This window comes from Vespa mandarinia, chromosome 10 (genome assembly GCF_050613455.1).
Source record: "Vespa mandarinia isolate Hongniang chromosome 10, ASM5061345v1, whole genome shotgun sequence".
Lineage (NCBI taxonomy): Eukaryota > Metazoa > Arthropoda > Insecta > Hymenoptera > Vespidae > Vespa > Vespa mandarinia.
Window position 1 is genome coordinate 3,747,501 of NC_140819.1, and position 20,581 is coordinate 3,768,081.

At 28.7% G+C, this 20,581-nt stretch overlaps 2 protein-coding genes across 12 annotated transcripts in view; one reads left to right on the forward strand and one right to left on the reverse strand.

Moving 5' to 3' along the window:
- The window catches only part of Nrx-1 (neurexin 1), a 261,548-nt gene that overhangs the window by 198,392 nt on the left and 42,575 nt on the right, over positions 1-20,581 (forward strand). For all 11 annotated transcript variants that reach the window (XR_014982659.1, XR_014982660.1, XM_035876972.2 and 8 more), the window contains 4 exons: positions 12,710-13,001; positions 18,578-18,871; positions 19,093-19,271; positions 19,700-19,871. Coding sequence is in view for 9 of the 11 variants with exons in the window: in XM_035876972.2 (XP_035732865.2) it covers positions 12,710-13,001; positions 18,578-18,871; positions 19,093-19,271; positions 19,700-19,871 (937 nt within the window). In the remaining 2 variants the exon portion in view is untranslated. The remainder of the gene's footprint in view (positions 1-12,709; positions 13,002-18,577; positions 18,872-19,092; positions 19,272-19,699; positions 19,872-20,581) is intronic.
- Positions 2,988-4,003, reverse strand: LOC146872702 (uncharacterized). The gene is made up of 2 exons (XM_085659718.1): positions 3,399-4,003; positions 2,988-3,089 (listed from the first exon to the last, which is right to left on the reverse strand). The coding sequence occupies exon 1, from the start codon at positions 3,816-3,818 to the stop codon at positions 3,402-3,404; it is 417 nt and encodes a 138-aa protein (XP_085515844.1). The 5' UTR covers positions 3,819-4,003; the 3' UTR covers positions 2,988-3,089; positions 3,399-3,401.

Genomic DNA, 20,581 nt, shown 5'->3' on the forward strand with positions numbered 1-20,581 from the left:
GCTAATGGCTGATTACGAACGATTCTTTATATGGTCTTTTTCTTCCACTGGATAATCGCTGATACAAGTACGAGATTGTTGGAAAATGATTGTCTTGAGTGGTTCCTTCGTGGCAACAATTTCGAAGTTGATTCCTCGTATTCCTTACTCAGCTAATCTTGCACGTAGCAATTTTTGCTTTTTTCCAACGTTGAAGGATCACTCCCGGTGATCGTTCATTTTCCAATCTTATCCAATACGTTCTCTTTGTCGATCAGCAATTTTTCTGTATAACAAAACAGACCCTTTAAAGAATCATTCGCAGCAGATCATGCAATCATGATGAGAACTAAAGTTATGGACAATGTTTAAATACGATATTTAAATTGGCCACGTTGAGAAATAACAGTGATTTCAGGATTCTATTGTAAAAGTAATTTTTTTTTGAAGAAGAAAAGACGAAAGGAAAAAAAGAAAAAAAAAGAAATAAAATAAAAGCAAAAAAAAAAAAAAATTGAATCAAGAGACCTCAGTAAATATCTTTATGTAAAATCGTATTATTGTATATCTTTGGAGATTCAAGCGAATTTCTTCTTTCGTCAAAGAGCTTTTTTCGTGAATTCACATATGTACACGTATCGATAGGTATTATAACCGATATGAAAGCTTGCTCTCTGTGTCTATCGTTACCAAGTGAACATACCTAGTTACTTATATAATACATACATATATAACTACGTCTCTTATTGTACGAGAGGATGATATATCGATGATTCATGTACTTCCGATAAAAAGATGAGAGGAATGGTGATTCAAGTAAAAGCTTCAACCACATCCAAGGGAGGAAAAAAGTGAGCTCTAAAAGGAACCCTCCATTCCTCCTGTGAGAGCATATGTATATCTGCCTATATTTTCTCTCTCTTTCTTTCTCTCTCTCTCTCACTCTCTCTCACTCTCTCTCTCACTCTCTCTCTCTCTCTCTCTCTCTCTCTCTCTCTCTCTCTCTCTCTCTCTCTCTCTCTCTCTTTCTTTCTATCTTACAAAGTGTATGCATGAAGTATCACGCGATGTTTCGCATAAGCGGAATAAACTGAAGGCTCCGACACTAAAAAAGGAGCATTCTTTTGAGATTTATATGGGCTCATCCCTCCTCGTATATCGCACTAATAACGAAACTTTTTATTCGCGTAACACAAAGTATTCGATTAAATGCATATTACATTTTTCTATCTTGTATGTTTTTGTAAAAAAATTACTTTAATAATCTTTTTTGTTTCCTTTTTTTCTTTCTTTATAGTTTTTTTTTTTTTTTTTTCTTTTTTTTTCGTTAATACTCTTCCTTACTTACCGTCAGATGAATTTTGTATGGACATTGATACATAAAATCGATACACGCATTGTCTTCGGTAATATGTTTTTCTTTTTTTCTTTCTTTCATTGTCTTTTCTTTTTTTTTTCCAATAAAAAACTTACGTATGTATCCAATTTGCATGATCGTGCAAAAAATAATATAAAGTAATATATGGCGAACGATAAAAAAAAATAAAAAGAAAGAAAAAAAAAATTGATAACAATCTATTTCGATCGTCTCTTTTCTTCTTTCTTTTTCTATTTTTTTTCTTTTTTTTTTTTTTTGTTTGCCTTTTTTCTTTTTTTCTATTCTCTTTTCAACGATCAACACAAAACAGCTATTTCATTTTATTAAATTGTTAATTAACAAACGCGTAGAGGAAAATAAAAATCGATTGACTCCGTAATAAACTATCTATCAAAATAAACATTTAAATAGATATATTTTGATCATTTCGCATATTTTGACACGTCTTTTCAAACGACTCGTTTATCTTTCATCGCGCTTTGAACTTCTTTGAAAAGGCGAGAGAAATATTCCCGAAGGTCAGGGATGTTATATAAGTTTGAGAGAATTTTGTAAAAATAAGAAAGAGAGAAAAAGATAGAAAGAGCTAGAGAGAAAAAGAGAGAGAGAGAGAGAGAGAGATAAGCTTATTCCTTTGACGAGGTAAAACGGCTTCGAAACGACGGTCGATCCTTTGAAGGTTGCTCCGTGAGCTATCGAAGAAAATACTTACGTGAATACGCGAGAGTGTACGTGAACATATTAGAGCTCGTCACTAACGATCGATTTGAAAGAAAGGAGAAAGAGGAGCTTTGGCAGACTAAAAGAAATAGAAGACATACATACATACATACATACATATATATATATATACTTTTCTATCCTTTACGATGCATCATAAGGAGGGGTAGGGGGGGAAAGGGGATGCCTTAATTCGTATTTTTTCTCACGTCGTAACGTCATCGTTGGGTGTGCCTCTTCCTCTTTTTTTCTTTTTTCTTTTTTCTTTCTCTTTCCTCCTTTTTTCTCTTTTTTCTTCTTTATTATCCTTTCCACACATTTCTTTTAACTCTTTCATTTTCTTTACTTTCGACTATATATATACGTGGGTACATATGTACGTAAGCACTTACATACACGCCTCTTTCGATTCGATCAAAATCCGTAGAATAAATATTTTCTTCGTAATCATTTGCTCTTCTTATCGTGATTATGAAATCTTTTTTTTCTTTTTTTTTTTTTATTTTAAACGTATAAGAAAAAATTAGAAATCTTTTTTAAATATAAGTAATTAAAACGTTAAGGGAAAAATATACGTAGGTATGTACGAATTATGATTCGGAGAACGTCGATTAAAATACTCTTTTTATTTATCTCTGTCCAAAAGAAAAAAAAAAAAAAAAAAAAAAAAAAAAAGAGAGAAATTAATAATTTTTCTTAAAAAAATAAAATGGATAAATAAATAAAAGAGAAAATGATGACAAAAACAAAACGTGTACGTAACAAAAAGAAGGACGATGAATTGATTCAACCAATTAACAGACATAAATATGAACGGATTTTTAATGCTAATAATTTCATACGAATTTCTCCATTATAATCGAGATTATATCGAACGAATGTTTAACAAAAAGGAAAACAAAAATTATACTTTTTATTTTTCAATTTATTTCCAACATATCTTTATTTATGTAGATTAATATATTATTAGTAGCGATAGTTCGTATTCCATTTTTGAATCTCCTTTCAATATCTGTAAAATGGAAGAAAAGAAAAAATGAACATTTGATTCAAGAAAATTCTATCCCTGACGTTTATCAGTCAAAAAAATTTCTAATATCGATTTCTACAGAATTTTATAAATTACGTGACTAACACGTTAATAGGTTTAATCAAACTGAGAATAATGGGTTCATGATCAAACGACGTCATATCCATGCTTTGCTTCGATCATGTAAAATGCATTATTATATTAAAGAAAGAAAAAAGAACAAACATGTCAGAAATTATCAAACGGGTATAATATATTCGATTTGGAAGAATAAAAGAAGGATTATCGAACCTCTTAAGATACGATTCTACAACGTCCACCGACGTATGTTTCATTCGGTGCACAATTTGGCGGTACATTAATGATCTTTCCACGAGACCCAGCAGGATGATCGCTATATCTGAGGATTTCATCATTTAATAGTTCATCATTTCTCTTTTTTCCACATTTGCATTGGCAGTCGACGTTATCCGTATTACTTTGAACAAATGCATTGTTGTTATTTTCTAAAGCCCAATTTCCATTGGATGATTGTTTCAATAAATAAACTTCAAGTTCCGGTTGTCTTTCATAACCCTGAACATTTATCGACCTTTCCGTAGGCGGGTGTCTAGGGCTGTGTAATTCTCTTAACTCAGCTATGTCCAATGACGACACCATTGCGATGATAATCGATAGGAATAATGAACTGATCAATATCGTCTTACCCATTTTGATTTAGATTTATTCGAGAATAATAATAAAAAATTCTTGAAACTCGAATTAAATAACGTGGCAGGTTAAAGATTTTTCTTTCAAACGAATGAAATGCTTCTAGTTTACGTAGCTTAGATTTTCTCAACTAAGATAGAACGACGTCTTCTTGTTCGACTCTTCGTATTTATAACTAAATTCTACCACCCGTACTGTTCCTTTTATCTAATAACCACTATTCCTTTTCGAAGATAACTTTAATCAAAAATAAAATGGGAAAGATAACGAATGGAAATAATTCATTCGAAAATTATAACAATCGTATTATTACCAATTGAATTTCTGTTAAGTTTATATCGTTAAAGTTTATTATGCGAAATTTAATTACTGATATAAAAATCCAATAAAGATAATTATATCTTGCTACTGATTAATCTGTTCTCTATTCGGTACAATATGTACTTGGTTGAACTATAAATTTTAATCGAGGACAAACTCGGAATACAATAACTTTCACATAAAAAAATTTCGATTGAATGTACTCGTACGAATTTGCATTCTAATCTTACTGATATAAAAAAAAAAAAAAGAAATTTTATACTCTTTCCTTTAAAAATAAAATACTTGGAAATATAAGAAAGTGAAAACTAGAGAGAGATAGAGAGAGAGAGAGAGAGAGAGAGAAAGAAAGAGAAATAAGGTCAATCCTTTGACGCAATAAAATGACCTCTTTGAAACTACGATCGATCCTGTATGGTTCAATAAACAACTTTGCTATATCCTGCAGTACGAATAAAAAATGCAATCCAATAGTATAGACTAGTTGTTATTTTTCTTGCAATAACTTAATTCTATAAAACTAATTCTGCAATATGTTTTTTTATTTATAGAATTTTATTTAAACGATAATGCAGTTCTTTAAATAGAGAAACAATTTTATAATAATTTTTGTAAAAGTGATTTAATTGAGATTGCCACTATTATTTGGGATAGATGACTGTAGAAGAAATCGAGAAAAAAGAAAGATAGGAATAGTGTGGAAAAAGTACTCCAAAAAAATAATAGAACTTATTTCTCTAATTAGTCAAGAGTATTTTCGGAATGTTCATCTCGAATATGTTTAAAAATCTTCACTAACTAGGTAATCGCACTTTTTTAGAATAAAAAATATCTATCTCAGAGGGATTAAACTCAATTAATCTACTTAAAATTAATAGACAACTCTTTTTATCCATAAATCTCGCATATTTATTATTACTCGGCTCGGGAAAATTCAGAAATGATTTCTACAGAAAAAAAAAAAGAAGAAATAAAGTTTAAAACTCGGACAATCCTGGACCACTCGTTCTTTTTTCTTTTTTTTCTCTCTTGTTTTTTAATCCTATGTTTGTCTCTTAAAAGACTCTTCAAACAAATTTCTCAAAGACGAATATTTCACATCATAGTAAATTACTCTTTAATAGAAGATCCGAAGTTATCGATTAAGGTTGTTCACTAACTTTGGTTTTTATAATGGTTTACGCCATCAATGAGAACAGACGTAATTCTTGGCCGATTTTAACGAACAAGCTTTCGTTTTTTAAAGATGAAGGTTTAATCTACGGCGGAGAATTTTTGAAAAAGCTTTATTTTCTTTGAAAGAAATCGTATTAAAAAATGTTATTTTTCAAAAATACCTTATGCAAAAATATTTAAAATTTCACCAGAAGGGTGACATAGATTAAACTTTCGTCATTAAAATGTGATTTTGTTCATCAAAATAGACCGAAAATTACTTCTGTTCTTTTTAATGGCGCAAATACTGTTTTCGATATTTTTCACGAAGAAAAAGTTTAGTACCGTGATGGCTCTCGAAATTTGCACCAAAAGATATAAAGCCCCATTACTGATTTCATGTGATTTCATGTAATTTCATTGCATAATGTATGTTTAATATCCGTGAAGTACCGATTGCCTGCTTGGTTGTGTGCGTAAATAACTAATGCTAAGATTTTTTGAACATTTTCAAAGAAATGAATTTTTCGATGCTCGCACGGAAAAGCTACGTTAACTCACTCGATCATTTTAATGAGCTTTGACCAGATAATTCTATGAATTATAAATAAATAATCCTATGAATTATAAATTCTAAAAATAAAGAAATATCTGTGCAATCGTTTATATCTAATTATTTGAGTTTCTAAAATGTTGTTAAATTTTGAAAAAATTTGTAGGTTTTTCTTTTTTTTTTTTTTTTTTTTTTTTAGATTTTATAGACTAAAAAGAGAGATATTTTATAATAAAAAATGTATAGTACATTGGCAAGCGTCCAAATTCGTAATTCAGGAATTCTAGATTCGAGGTTAATATGTGATATTCAATGTTTTTTTTTTTTTTTTTTTTTTTATTCTATCGATGTAAAAGAAAATAATGAACTAATTTATCCTTTTTTCCTTATTTGACAATTTAATAAGTTTTTATTACTAATCTAGTCTTTTATATTTATTTTCGGCTGACGTGAATCTCATGATAATCTGTGCTAGATAGAACACAGAAGCAGTACAATTTCATTCAATGACAAATACATATAAAGTATATACATTTGTCGATTATTTTTTCATAATTAATAATTAATGAATCCATTTTCACATCATCAATGAGATTTTTCTACCAGTGCTATTTTATTATGATTTTCTTTGTAGAAATTCACTTCATATTATTACTATTACTACTACTATTATTATAATAATAATAATATATAACGTAATAATATAATAATAAAAACAATAATAAGAAGAATATACTTATATCGCATACATCATGACATATATGATGACGGTAATTTATGATAACAAAAGAAGGAAAAATGTATCATTTTATGTGATGGTTTGTCGCGCGAATTCTCAACAAAAAAGTATCCTTGATAATTTCGATACATTACCGACCATCTAATACAAATGACATATGAAAAAAAATACAAAACGTTTTTTTTGTTTTCGTTTCTTTTTCTTTGACTACCTTATGATCGTAATGTAATTTGTTTCGACACTGTTTCTTACTCATGATCAATCAAAGCTAATTGTCTTTACTATTATAATATAAAATATATTAAATAATATCTAAATGTATATAAATAATATTTAAGTACATTTTTATTATTATTATTATTATTATTATTATTATTATTATTATTATTATTATTAGTAGTAGTAGTAGTAGTAGTAGTAGTAGTAGTAGTAGTAGTAGTAGTAGTAGTAGTAGTAGTAGTCGAAATAGTCGAAGGACTAGTCCTACAGGGGTAACCACGTATAAAAAAATAAAAATTATTGGAAGTTCTACTTCATAGATAGTATGAAAATAAACTCATGTTTTTAATTTGTATTAAAATAATATAATATATAAGTATTTATTAATTATTTTAAAAATAATATTGGACAAATTCTTATTTTTCTCGAAGATTTATATATAGTAATTCTTATATGTGTCGATTATATTTATTATTTTTATTATCATCAAAGAAAGATATATTTATGAGATATTGAAAAATGTGAATTTAAAATCTATTAAAACTACTTACTCTAACTCACATGAAATCAATTATTATATACGCGTGAGAGAGAAATAATCAATGTAATCTTATACATTGATATGATAGATCCATAGTGGAGACAATATTTCCTGATTCATAATTCATATCTCTCGCTGAAGTCACACATATTTTGAAAAAAAGGTAACGAACAGCCTTAAGTAGTCTCAATACAATTATTACTGACATAAGACAAAACTATCATTTTAAAATCATTTGAAGTATATTACGTGATCTATCGAAAGAAGTATAATGCTAAAGTGAATACGTTAGTGTACGAGAGTGCACTTGCGTACATACGTAAACAATCTAGAATTTATCATTAATCAATCGATTCGAAAGAAAAGAGAAGTATTAATTTTGGCCGACTAAAAAAAAGAAAAAAAAATACAAAATATGTATCGATTGCCTAAAAAAAATTAGATACTCTTTTTAATATAAGTAAATAATCGAACAATAATAGGACGCGACTAAAGCTATATGAATGTACAAATTATCGCATTAATTGATAAAATATTCTTTTCATTTATTTAAAAAAAAAAAAAAAGAGATAAATAAATAAACAGAGAACAAAAAAGAAAACCGAGAATATTAAATCAACCCTTTAGCGGATATGCACACGAATAAATTTTTAATGGTAATACTTTCGTACGAATTTATTCATTGTTGTTGAGATTATTTCGAGTGAATAATAATAAACAAAAGAAACTTTTCTTACATTTCAATTTATTTCCAATATATTTTTATTTGTGCAAATTATTATACCATTAATGATGTTAACACAGAACAAAATGATATATACATATATAAATATATATATATGTATATATATACATGTATATATGCACATATAAACTATTTACTTTCATAACCATGATACATTCAGAATTGTCATATAATAATAAAGTTACAACGAACATGGATCATACTCCACAACGTTTGCTCTGTCAGAATCTCCTTTCAGTTTCTGTAAAATGAAAGAAAAAAAAAAGTTATGAAAGACATCGATAAAACGACGAAAGAAACTCTTGACATGTCTATCACTCTTTCTTGCTCTTTCTCTCTCTCTCTCTCTCTCTCTCTCTCTCTCTCGATTACTCATTCTGTAATCAATATTGATCTCGGAATCTCGTATTAACTCGACGATCAAAGAAGAAATGAACTTTAGACATTTGATTCAAGAAAATTCTATCCCTGACGTTTATCAGCCAAAAGAGTTTCTAATATCGGTTTCGACAGAATTTTCTAAATTACGTGACTAACACGTTAATAGGTTTAATCAAACCGAGAATAATGGGTTCATGATCAAACGACGTCATATCCATGCTTTGCTTCGATCATGTAAAATGCATTATTATATTAGAGAAAGAAAAAAGAACAAACATGTCAGAAATTATCAAACGAGTATAATATATTCGATTTGGAAGAATAAAAGAAGGATTATCGAACCTCTTAAGATACGACTCTACAACGTCCACCGACATATGTTTCATTCGGTGCACAATTTGGCGGTACAGTAATGATGTTTCCACGAGGCGTATCAGGATGATCGCTATATCTGAAGATTTCATCATTGAATAGTCCATCATTTCTCTTTTTTCCACATTTGCATTGGCAGTCGACGTTATCCGTTTGAACAAGCGGATTTTTTTCACCTCCTAATGCCAAATTTCCACGGGACGGTCGTTTTAACAAATAAATTTCAAATTCAGGTTGTCTTCCATCAGCCTGAACATTTATCGACCTTTTCATAGGCGGGTGTCTAGGGCTGTGTAATTCTCTTAACTCAGCTATGTCCAATGACGACACCATTGCGATGATAATCGATAGGAATAATGAACTGATCAATATCGTCTTACCCATTTTGATTTAGATTTATTCGAGGATAAAAATAAAAAATTTTTGAAACTCGAATTAAATAACGTGACAGGTTAAAGATTTTTTAACGAATGAAATGTTTCTAGTTTACGTAGCTTAAGTTTACTCAACTAAGATAGAACGACGTCTTCTTGTTCGACTCTTCGCATTTATAACTAAATTCTACCAACCGTACTGTTCCTTTTATCTAATAACCACTATTCCTCTTCGAAGGTTACTTTAATCAAAAATAAAATTGGAAAGATAACGAATGAAAACAATTAGTTTGAAAATTATAACAACCATATTATTACCAATTAAATTTCTATTCAGTTTATATCGTTAAAGTTTATTATGCGAGATTTAATTACTAACATAAAATTTCCAATAAAGATAGCTATATCTTGTTGTTGATTAATTTATTCTTATCTATGCGATACAATACATAACGAATCAATCGAGGACGAATTCGGAAGGCAGAGTGATTAAACTTAGTACGGTCTAAAATTAACAGATGACTTCATCTATTTATAAATCTTGCATATTTATTACTTAACTTAGAAAAATTCAGAAATAATTTCTATACAAAGGGAAAAAAAAAAGAAAAATCTCGGACCACTTGTTAAAACGTGTAAAAATAAATTAAAGACGTCGACGAAAGAACAAAGGAAAAATCAATGTCAATCTCAAAATTGCGAATTAATTCGACGATCAAGAAAAGAACGAATTTTTTATTTTTGATTCAAGAAAATTCTCTCCCATTTTAAAGTTTATCATTCAAAGAGAATTTATAATTGGGTCTCAAAGCTTCCTTTGAAGAAGCTTCCTCCAAAGAATCCTGTATACTACGTGACTATCGGATTAATCAAGCTAAGAACCGTCGACCGAATGATCGAACGATTTTTCTTATAGTTTTTTCGTTTTGATCATAAAAAGTGCATTCTCAGAGAAAGAAGAACAAACATGCTAGAAACTATCGGATAAGTATATATATTCGATTTAGAAAAAGGCAAAAAAAATATTGTCAATCATTTAATGGATTGCTGTTCTACATTTTCCCAGAATCCATATCTGCCCCCTTATGACATCGAAGATGCCGTCCACCAATCATTTTGCGTGATATATTTAGGTCAGACAAGGAAGATCGTTCGACATCGTATAACGTTATATATTCTGCGTAAATCTTCTCGTTGGTCCATCTTCTTGCTTATTTCCACAATTTCATTGACAAACTCCATGTTGTTATCCGTTCCGGTCTTATCAAACTATTGGATGAAAGAACGGTCGGTGGGTCGTTTCAACAAATAAACCTCAAATTCCGGTTGTCCCCTTTCACCGTGAATATTTCTCTATTTACGAATGAGATTTAGATGTTTAGGATTCATTTACTTTAAGACCGTATAGAAATTGCGTATCCTCGTTCTTCGACGACATCTTGAATTTGTATCTAAGGGCTAACCATAACAATTACAATCGATAGAACCGACGAAATCAATCATCAACATTGTCATTAAACATTTCGGTTTAGATTTATTTGAAATAGAAATTAAATAATGAGACACATCGAAGATCTTTCTCTTGAAAGAATGAAGAAACTTTCGGAATATTTTTTTAATTATAATTATCCGATCGATCATTTTTTTTATCGAAATTTATTTCTCTCAATTAACAGAGAATTAAATTTTACTATTCTTGTTATTGTTTTTATCTGATAAACAATTTTTAAGGTTAGGATCATGGATGGAAGTAATTGATTAAAACATCATAACGTTCGTTTTATTGCCTATTGGATATCGATAATCGTTACAGTTTATTATGCGAGATTTAATTGTTGATATAAAAATTCAATAAAGATAAATAAATATCTTGCTACTGATTAATTTCTTTTTTCTTTTTTTTTTTTTTTTTTATTTATCGAGACAGTATGTATCGTGGTGCAAAATAGTAAAACCATAGATTAGAACAAAACTCGAGATATAATTAATTTTCAAAAGAAATATTTCGATCGAACGAGGTCAAACGTACTTGCTCTTTAATCTTCTTAGGTTAAAAAAAGAAAGGGAGAAAAAAAAAATAAGAATACAATTTTAGGCTCGTTCACGTCACAAAATGAAATACTTTTAGAAATAACAAAAGGGAAGAGAGATAAGCTTATTCCTTTGACGGAATAATACCTCTACGATGGTCGATTCTTTGAAACATGCCGCCTGAGTTATCGAAGGAAATATCTACTTACAATGGCTGCCATATATTTTTACGTATTTATCTACAATTAATAAAATTAAATGGATATTATTTGTTATTGTTTATTTATATCTTTTACGATTAAACAAGTACTAGGAAATTAATTGTATTTTTTAAAAGTTTACAATATACATAACAAAATAACAAAAAAATTACAAATCTCGAAAAACTCCTTTTACAATTTATCCTGACGTATAATTCTACAAGTTATTGCATTTTAATATAGGATAATATATGGTTCGCTCTATACCACATTGGAATAATTACTTTAATATAAATCTTCTTTTTTTTTAATCTTCTAACATTGCTGTTAATAAAATATACGTATATACAAATGAAATCTCTTTGATTAATTAAAAATAAGGTATATTAATATATTTGTAAATGAATTATTTAAATTCATCTCTCCTGAATGCGAATTATTATGTACATACATACGTACATTGAAATACTCGTGAAAATAATTAAATTGTAAAATAATTCAAAGAGCAATAGAAAGTTTAGTTAAAAACAAATAATAACTCTCTCGAGGAGCGATTCTTAAACTTTATCTGTACGAGAACACTTTTAGTATGGCGTGTAATTTATTAAACCCTTAACCATTAACTTTAGATTTTTGTTTAATATAAGGTAAAGAACGCTTTCAAAATTTTGATGACTTACTCTCTAGCAACCTGGCAATAAAAAAGGAAAAGAAAAAGAAGAAAAAAAAAACAAACCAAAAAATCATATAAATTTTATGATCCAAACTCTAAACGAAACTTCTCGTTTTATTTATTTCTTTAGGGCAAAGTCTCCAGGAGAAAGACTTATCGATCGTTTTCACAAAGGATTCGTATTAACCTTGTAAATCAAAACAATTTTACGTGACTACGGAGAAATGAAAAAAAATAAAAAAAATTGCTTCCAAAAATATTCAAATCATCCCTCTGTCGGACGTGTAATCCTCGTTTTGAAAAATTACGATATTTTATCACTGTAACAAAAGATTAATTTCTATTGTATAATTTTTCCATTATACGTTTTATAATTTTATAATGGAATTAAATAACAAATCAAATGTTTGTTATTAAAATATTACTCGAGAAACTCTGACGACGGTCCGCGAATCCATGGTTTTTTTTTTTTAAGATCTAAGATCTAAGATCTAAGATCTAGGATATTAAAAAAAAAAATGATAAATTTCCAATAAAAATAGTCAGTAATAATATTTCTTACATATGTTTTACCTTTAACGTTACAGTTTAAAACACGTGAACCTAATGGATTGATCCTTTACAATGCTGGAAGAGAACGTGACTTCATAGCCGTTGAGCTGGTGAATGAACATATTCATTATGTCTTTGATTTGGGAGATGGCCCTGTAAGAATCAAAGACAATTCGAAGAGTAGATTGAACGATGGCAAATGGCATGCCGTTAGCATTGGAAGACCTGCACCAAAAAGGCACACCTTAGCTGTAGACGATCACGTTACTGCTGTTAATAGTCAAGGTAGCAACGAAAATCTTGACCTTGATGGAATATTATATATAGGTGAGTCTCAAATTATCAAGAAACAATAATTGTGATCAAACAATTCTACCAAATAATTTATAAATATATCAATGTCTCTTTCTTCTTCTCTCTCTCTCTCTCTCTCTCTCTCTCTCTCTCTCTCTCGTAATTTTTTTGTAAATCGACAAACGATATTATCCTTCACGAGATATTTATTTTTTTAAATGAGATATTAAAACTCTTAAAATTCAAAAGGGTTCTATTTTGCAAAAAAAATTCAAATAATTTCGATTTATATCTTTATCATATTTTATTAAGTATATTAGATAAAAACTTAAATAGAAATATAAATTGCGCTTATGTTCGTTTGTTTTTTTATTTATTTTTTTTTTTTTTTCTTCTAATTTTCTATCTTTGACAAAAATTTCGAACGCATATCTCAATAATCCGTCAAATAAAACAGGATAATTAATTCTCAATTCTCTCTTTTGTTAGACTTGACATTTAAAATTAGAACAAATGAATAATTAAAAAATTTTACATTTAAATCCATTCATCTCCCTATATTTGGTATTAATTAATGTCGACTTTATAATGGCCACTAATAGTATAATCTGGCTCATTGCAAGAAATAAAAAGTCAAAGGAGATAGAATTATGAGTGTTGAGAGCTACATTATCGTCATAAATGATGAATCTCTTTGAGTTTTACGGAGGTTTTTAAGGATTTAATAGTAACGTGACGTAAGAAAAAACAACGAATTGCAAACTGAAATGAAAAAAAAAAAAAAAAAGAAAGAAAAAAACAAGTAAGACGATTAAAAGGGAGTTCCAAATTATTTCACATATATACATATATTCACATATATATACACATATGTGTGTGTATATATATATATTTATATATTAGTCCATATATCTATATTGAATATATTTATGGAATATATTTATATTTTTTCATCACTCGAGGGAAATTTTTAAACAAGAAGAAAATATTGAAAAAAAGTTGAAAAAAGTTGAAAAAATTCGTACATTTCTACTTCAATCATTTTACGCATTTTCATTGGAAACTTTAGAAATATTGCGTTCATGTGAAAATGATGAGAAAAAAATATATACAATCTCTTATTGCTTCTCCATCCAATAAAATTTTATTTGACCTTTTTTTATATCTTCTTTTTTCATATCGTTCTATGTACCACAAAAATGATTGATTTTTATAACTAGTAGTAATATCATAATAGCTACTGTATGATGTATATACACATATATATATATATATATATATATATATGTATATATGTATATATGTATACATGTATGTATGTGTTAACGTGAGTTGATAATTAAAACTACATTTTATTCATCGTGTATTAATATTACTAACGACGATTATCGAATAACTTTTCAACGAAAAACATTGAACCTCACGTAGATTCATATGCTCAATAAAATAAAACACCAAGTAAGTAAAAAATAGACGAATTCCAAATTATTTCACATATATATATACACAAACACAAACACATATATATATACATATATATATACATATATATACATATTAATCTATATATCTATATTGAATATATTTACGAAATATATATTTATATTTTTCCACCATTCGAGGGAAATTTTTAAACAAAAAAAAAAAAGAAGAAGTTAAAAAAAAGAAGAGAAAAAGCAAGAAAAATAGAGTTGGAAAAACAAATCGACGTTTTCCTTTCGGCGAAACAATGGAATATGAGTTTGAAGTTCATGTCGAAAGTAAAAAATGAAAAATAAATATAAAGAGAGAAAAAAAAAAGGAGAAAAAAAAAGGAGGAACGAAAAACAACAAAATAATAAAAGCTTACGCTTCAAAGACGATGACGATAAATTAAATCAAACATTTAACGGATATGCATACGAACAGATTTTTAATGCTAATATTTTCATACTTGTTTCTCCATTGATCGTTAGTTGATTTCGAATGAACGTTTAACAAAAATTATATATTTTTTATATCCATTCAATTTGTTTTATATTATATTATTACTTAATGCATATTGATGATATTGTATTAATGTTAAAGGACAAAATAATACATAATATATATATAATAATAAGACGTATATATATATATATATATATATATATATATACGTATATATATATATATATATATAGCTTTTTGGTATATTGTTTATTTAAAAATAATAAACACACCATACATTTGCAATCATAACATTGAGAAAAAGTTATAACAAAGATGTCTCAAACTTTTCTATAGACGATGAAAAAAAAAAAGATAAATAAATAAATAAACAAAAAGAAAAAGAAAAAAAATATAAAAGAATCCAATTCGAAAACTCGAATTAATCGGATCGACAATCAAGAAAGGAACTAACTTTGAACATTTGATTTAAGCAAATCCGCCTCTTGACGTTTATTAGCTAAAATGATTTCTAATCGTACACGACAGAATCCTATAAACTACGTGACTAAAACATTAATACGCGTAATCGAATTAAAATCGAAATCCATCGATTCATGCTCGAACGATTACTTGTACGATTATCTTTCGTTTTGATCATACAAATTGTACATTCTTCCGGAGGAAAAAAGAACAGATCGATTTTATATAGGAAGATGATATTGATTATAACCGTGATAAAAAGATATTAAATAAAGGCATCAAACGGAAATATGAACAGATATAATAATACATTCAATAATCATAACGTTTTATTATCATCTAACGTTATACTATCATTTGATATCGTAGATCATTAAAATTTATTAGAAAAGTTTATTAGAAAAATCCAATAAAGATGTATGCCATTAATACTTATTCATAAAGACATTATATATAAACGATGTGAAAACGACAAATCGTAGGTCAAAATGAATTCGTAATAATTTTCATAATAAAAAAAAAAAATTTCGATTTTACAAGTTCAAACATACTTGCCTTTTATTAATCTTCTTTATATAATCTTCTTTATATAATCTTCTTTATATGAAACAAAAAAAAAACGAAAGAAGAAAAAAACAAATGTCAAGTCGTTCTCTTGAAAATTAAATACTTATAAAAATAAGAAAGAGTAGAGAGAGAGAGAAAGAGAAAGAGAAAGAGAGAGAGAGACAGACAGACAGACAGACAGAAAGAAAGAGATAAAGAAAAAGAAAGATAAGCTTATTCCTTTGAAAGGTTAAAATGCCTTCGAAACGACGATCGATCCTTTGAAGCATGCTCCATGGGTTATCGAAGAAAGAAGTACTTACGTGAATACACAAGAATGAATGTGAACATACTAAAACCTGTCACTAATGATCGATTCGAAAGAAAATAAAAAGAGCAGATTTTGGTCGACAAAAAGAAATAGAATATATATATATATATATGTACTATGATGCACAACAAGGATGGCTTAATTCATCTTTCTTCTCGCGTTGTAATGCCATTGTACCATGTGTATTTGTTGTATGTATGTGTATGTGTGTGTGTGTGTGTGTTTTCTTCCTTTTATTATATTTTTCTTTTTAATTTTAACTCATTTATTTTCTTTTGTTTTCTTTTTCCTTAAAAAAAGAAAAAAAAAAAATAATAAATAAAAGAAAAATTCAAACGTCGAAGATGACAATGATAAATTGCATCAATCGTCTAATGAATATGCAGTACAAACGGATTGTTAATACTTATATTTTTATACGTATTTTTTTCATGAAATTGGAATTATTTTAAACGAACGATTAATAAATAATAATGTTTTTTATCTTTTAATTTATTTTTTAATATATATTTATATATATATATATATATTAATTAGAATATAATAGAATTAATTATTAATAATGATAACACAAAAAAATATAATATATAGCCATATAAAGCTCTTTGATAAAGTTTTTATTTTTATTTAATTAACATCATATATTCACAATCATAAAAAAAGATATAACGACGATCCTTCAAACTCCTTCACGTTTATCGATCTTCTTTAAATTTGTACAAAGTGAAAAAAGAAATAACTTCTTTGCATGCCTATTTTTTTTCTCTCTCTCCCTCTCTCTCTTCCCTCCCTTACTCTCTCTCTCTCTCTCTCTCTCTCTCTCTCTCTCTCTCTCTCTCTCTCTCTCTCTCTCTCTCTGTCTCTTTTTCTCTCTTGAACATTCGCTCTCTAATCGATATTAATCCTGAAAGCTCAAATTAATGATCGATGATTTCAAGCAAGGAACGAACATTGAAGATTTGATTTCTATCATTTATCAATCAAAGAGTTTTCTAATCGGTCTTGACAAAATCCTATAAACTACATGACTAACAGATTAATTCGAATTAAAAATTAATCGAATTAAAAATTTGTAGATTCAGATTTCATTTGTAAACGTTACCACTCGATCATACAGAGTCCATTTTTAGGATAAAATAGAATAGAACAATGCTAGGTACAACAATTAAACAAATATATTCGTTTTGAAAAAAGTAAATAAAGGATTATCAATATCATATTAGAAATACTATTAAATCTGCAGATACCATTCATATCCCATTTTTATCCCTTTAGACATTTTCTTTTGTATTCTTTAGAAATGTCACTATATTACGGGATGTTATTCAGTTTAATCATTCTATTATTTCCACATTTGCATTGGCAAATCATTTCGTTATCAGAATCGGCTTTTGAAAATTGATTCAATAAGTATACTTCATACTACTTCAAGTTCCGGTTGTCTCGAATGATTCTGAATGTTCTTCAATTTACGTATGAAATTTAAATAAACCAAATTGATCGATTTGATTTTTCAATATTTCAAATTTAATATGAGAATTAGTAGACAACGGTGCTACAATGATTGTCATCGATAAGAGTAATGCACTGATTGACATTGTTTTATCCATTTTTTTTTTTTCAATTCAGATATATTAGACGACAAAAAAAGAAAAGAAGGAAATATTAAAATTCAAATCGAACAATGAAAATGCGTTAAAGACTCTTCTCTTACAAAAGCAAAAAAAAAAAACAAAAAAAACAAAAAAACAATGAAAAATCTTTGAAATATTTCCTTAATTATAATTTACTCGAATCGATCTGTTCGGACTCAAATACAAGAACTAAATTCCATTGGTACGTGCGATCATTTTTATCCAATAACCCATTCTTATTATTCGAAGATTATTTTAATGAAATTTTCAAGACAAGGTCGAGATTATCGTGAGTGGAAATAATTAATTCGAAATCGTATATAATCATAAATAATCGCTTTATCGTCGATCGTGTTATCGCCAATCGTTAAACTTTATTATTTCCGAGATTTAATTACTCACGCAAAAGTCCAGTCCAAAGATATATCCTGCTTCTGATTATTAATTTGCTTTCATTTATACGACACAATATAACGATAAACTGCAGGCCAATACTCGGATACTCGAAATACAATAATTTTCACCGGAAATATATTTCGTTCGTACGAGATCGAACGAACTTGTGGTTCTGATCTTTCAAGATAAAAAAAAAAGAAAAAAAAGAAAAAAAAGAAAAAAGAAAGAAAGAAAGAAATAAGAAATAAAATACGTCAGATTGAAAATAAATGACGTTTCTTATTGATTAACGAATATCTCCTTGGTTTCAGGTGGAGTAGAAAAGTCTCAATACAGTCAACTACCGAAACAAATACTGAGTCGGCATGGATTCGAGGGTTGTCTTGCGTCCTTGGATCTTAGCGGCGAAAGTACCGATTTACTCTCGGATGCGGTTGTTCCGAGTTCTCTCGTCGAACCCGGATGTGACGTATACGCGAATCTTCACGCTGGAAAAAAATGTACTCACGATGTATGCGCGAATCATGGTACATGTTTACAACAATGGAACAGTTACACCTGCGACTGCGACATGACCAGCTTTTCAGGACCTACTTGTAGCGAAGGTAACAAGACAAAAATAAAAAAAAAAAAAGAAGAAGGGAAAAAAGAAAAAAAAGAAAAAGAAAAAGAGAGAAAGTTGTTCTTTTTTTTTTCTTTTTTTTTTTTTTCTTTCTTTCTGTGAATTCCATTTTACAAACATTTTCGTTTGTTCAAATCGTCGAAGCTTAGTTTCGAGAGTATTGATCGTATTCGAAGACCGACTGACGATACGTTATCTTTACAGAAGCTGTGGCGTATGAATTTGGTGCAGGAAGAGGAATCATCACATATACGTTTCCATCGGATCGAAGACCGGAAATGAAACGAGACACCGTCGCCTTAGGATTCGTTACGGGAATGAACGACGCGGTGTTACTTAGAATAGAATCAGCCTCTAGCAACGATTACTTAGAAATTGAGATTGTTAGTACCTCGTCGATAAGAAAGATTTCTGCTTTATAGTATCCTCGTTTGGTCCTTTCTCTCTTTTACTATCACCCGATTAGAAAAAAAAAATTCAAATTCCTAAACTCTTTCGTAAAATCGTCCGATTGATTTTTCTGATCTTATTGATATTTAAAATCATAAATTGTTAAAAAAAGAGAAACAATAAAAATATCACACAGTATTTAATCAACGTAGGTGGAACCATATATATATATATATATATATATATATATATATATATAAATTTGAAGATTACTTTACTAATACGAACGTTCGCAGAACTTTTTGGATTGCTTTCTTCTTTATTGCTTTATTTCTTATGTGTATATATATATATATATATATATATATATATATATTTTCTCATCTTTTACAACAAAACTCATCATTTATTCATCTCGTAGGTCGAAGGAAACATTTTTGCGGTATACAACATGGGTACTAACGACCATCCAGTCGGAGAAGTAGGTGTCAAAGTAAACGACAATCAATATCACGTCGTTAGATTCACAAGAAGTGGAGCGAATAGCACGTTACAAGTCGACGATTACAATCTTCAATCGAATCATCCGTCCGGTGAGTGTCACTTGTCTACGCTACACATATCATTATCACGAAATTACCGAAGAAACACCACGTAACAATTTAAAATCGACAAAAATAAACGATAGAGATTAAACGTTACGATAAATCACAGGTTATTTTCATTTATGAACCGAGTCAAAGAAACAGTAAGAGGGAGAGAGAGAGAGAGAGAGAGAGAGAGAGAGAGATAGAAATGGAAACAAAAAGAATTCACAAGAAGTACAAACAGCATTTCAATGAATAATAACGAACGTAAATCGCAAAAAATAAATTTACTATGAAAGAGAGAGAGAGAAAGAGAGAGAGAGAGAGAGAGAGAAAGTATGTATGTTCGATGCGAGCGAGAAGAGACAACTACCTTGGAAAGGGCCCAGAACGCCCTTTTATAAGCTTCCTACGGTCGACTTATCCTTGAACCGTGTGAAAGGACCGCCAATGATCGTCTAGAACAACACTACGACATTCTCAGGTTGAAAAGAGAGAGAGAGAGAGAGAGAGAGAGAGAGAGAGAGAAAGGTTTCCTTCTAGTAGATATCATAACAATGGCGAAAGGACCCAAAATTTTCTACCTCTAAGTCCTTTCTAATATCCTAACTTCTCGAAGAAACCTAATTGGTATTCTTCTAATTTTTATCTTCATACTTAATATATCAAAAATTAATACTTAATAAATCAAAATTTAATACAGTTGGTAACAACCA

What these genes read in the sequence shown, in the direction of transcription:
- LOC146872702 (XM_085659718.1), bottom strand. Translation starts at nt 3,818, where the DNA reads ATGGGTAAGACGATATTGATCAGTTCATTATTCCTATCGATTATCATC.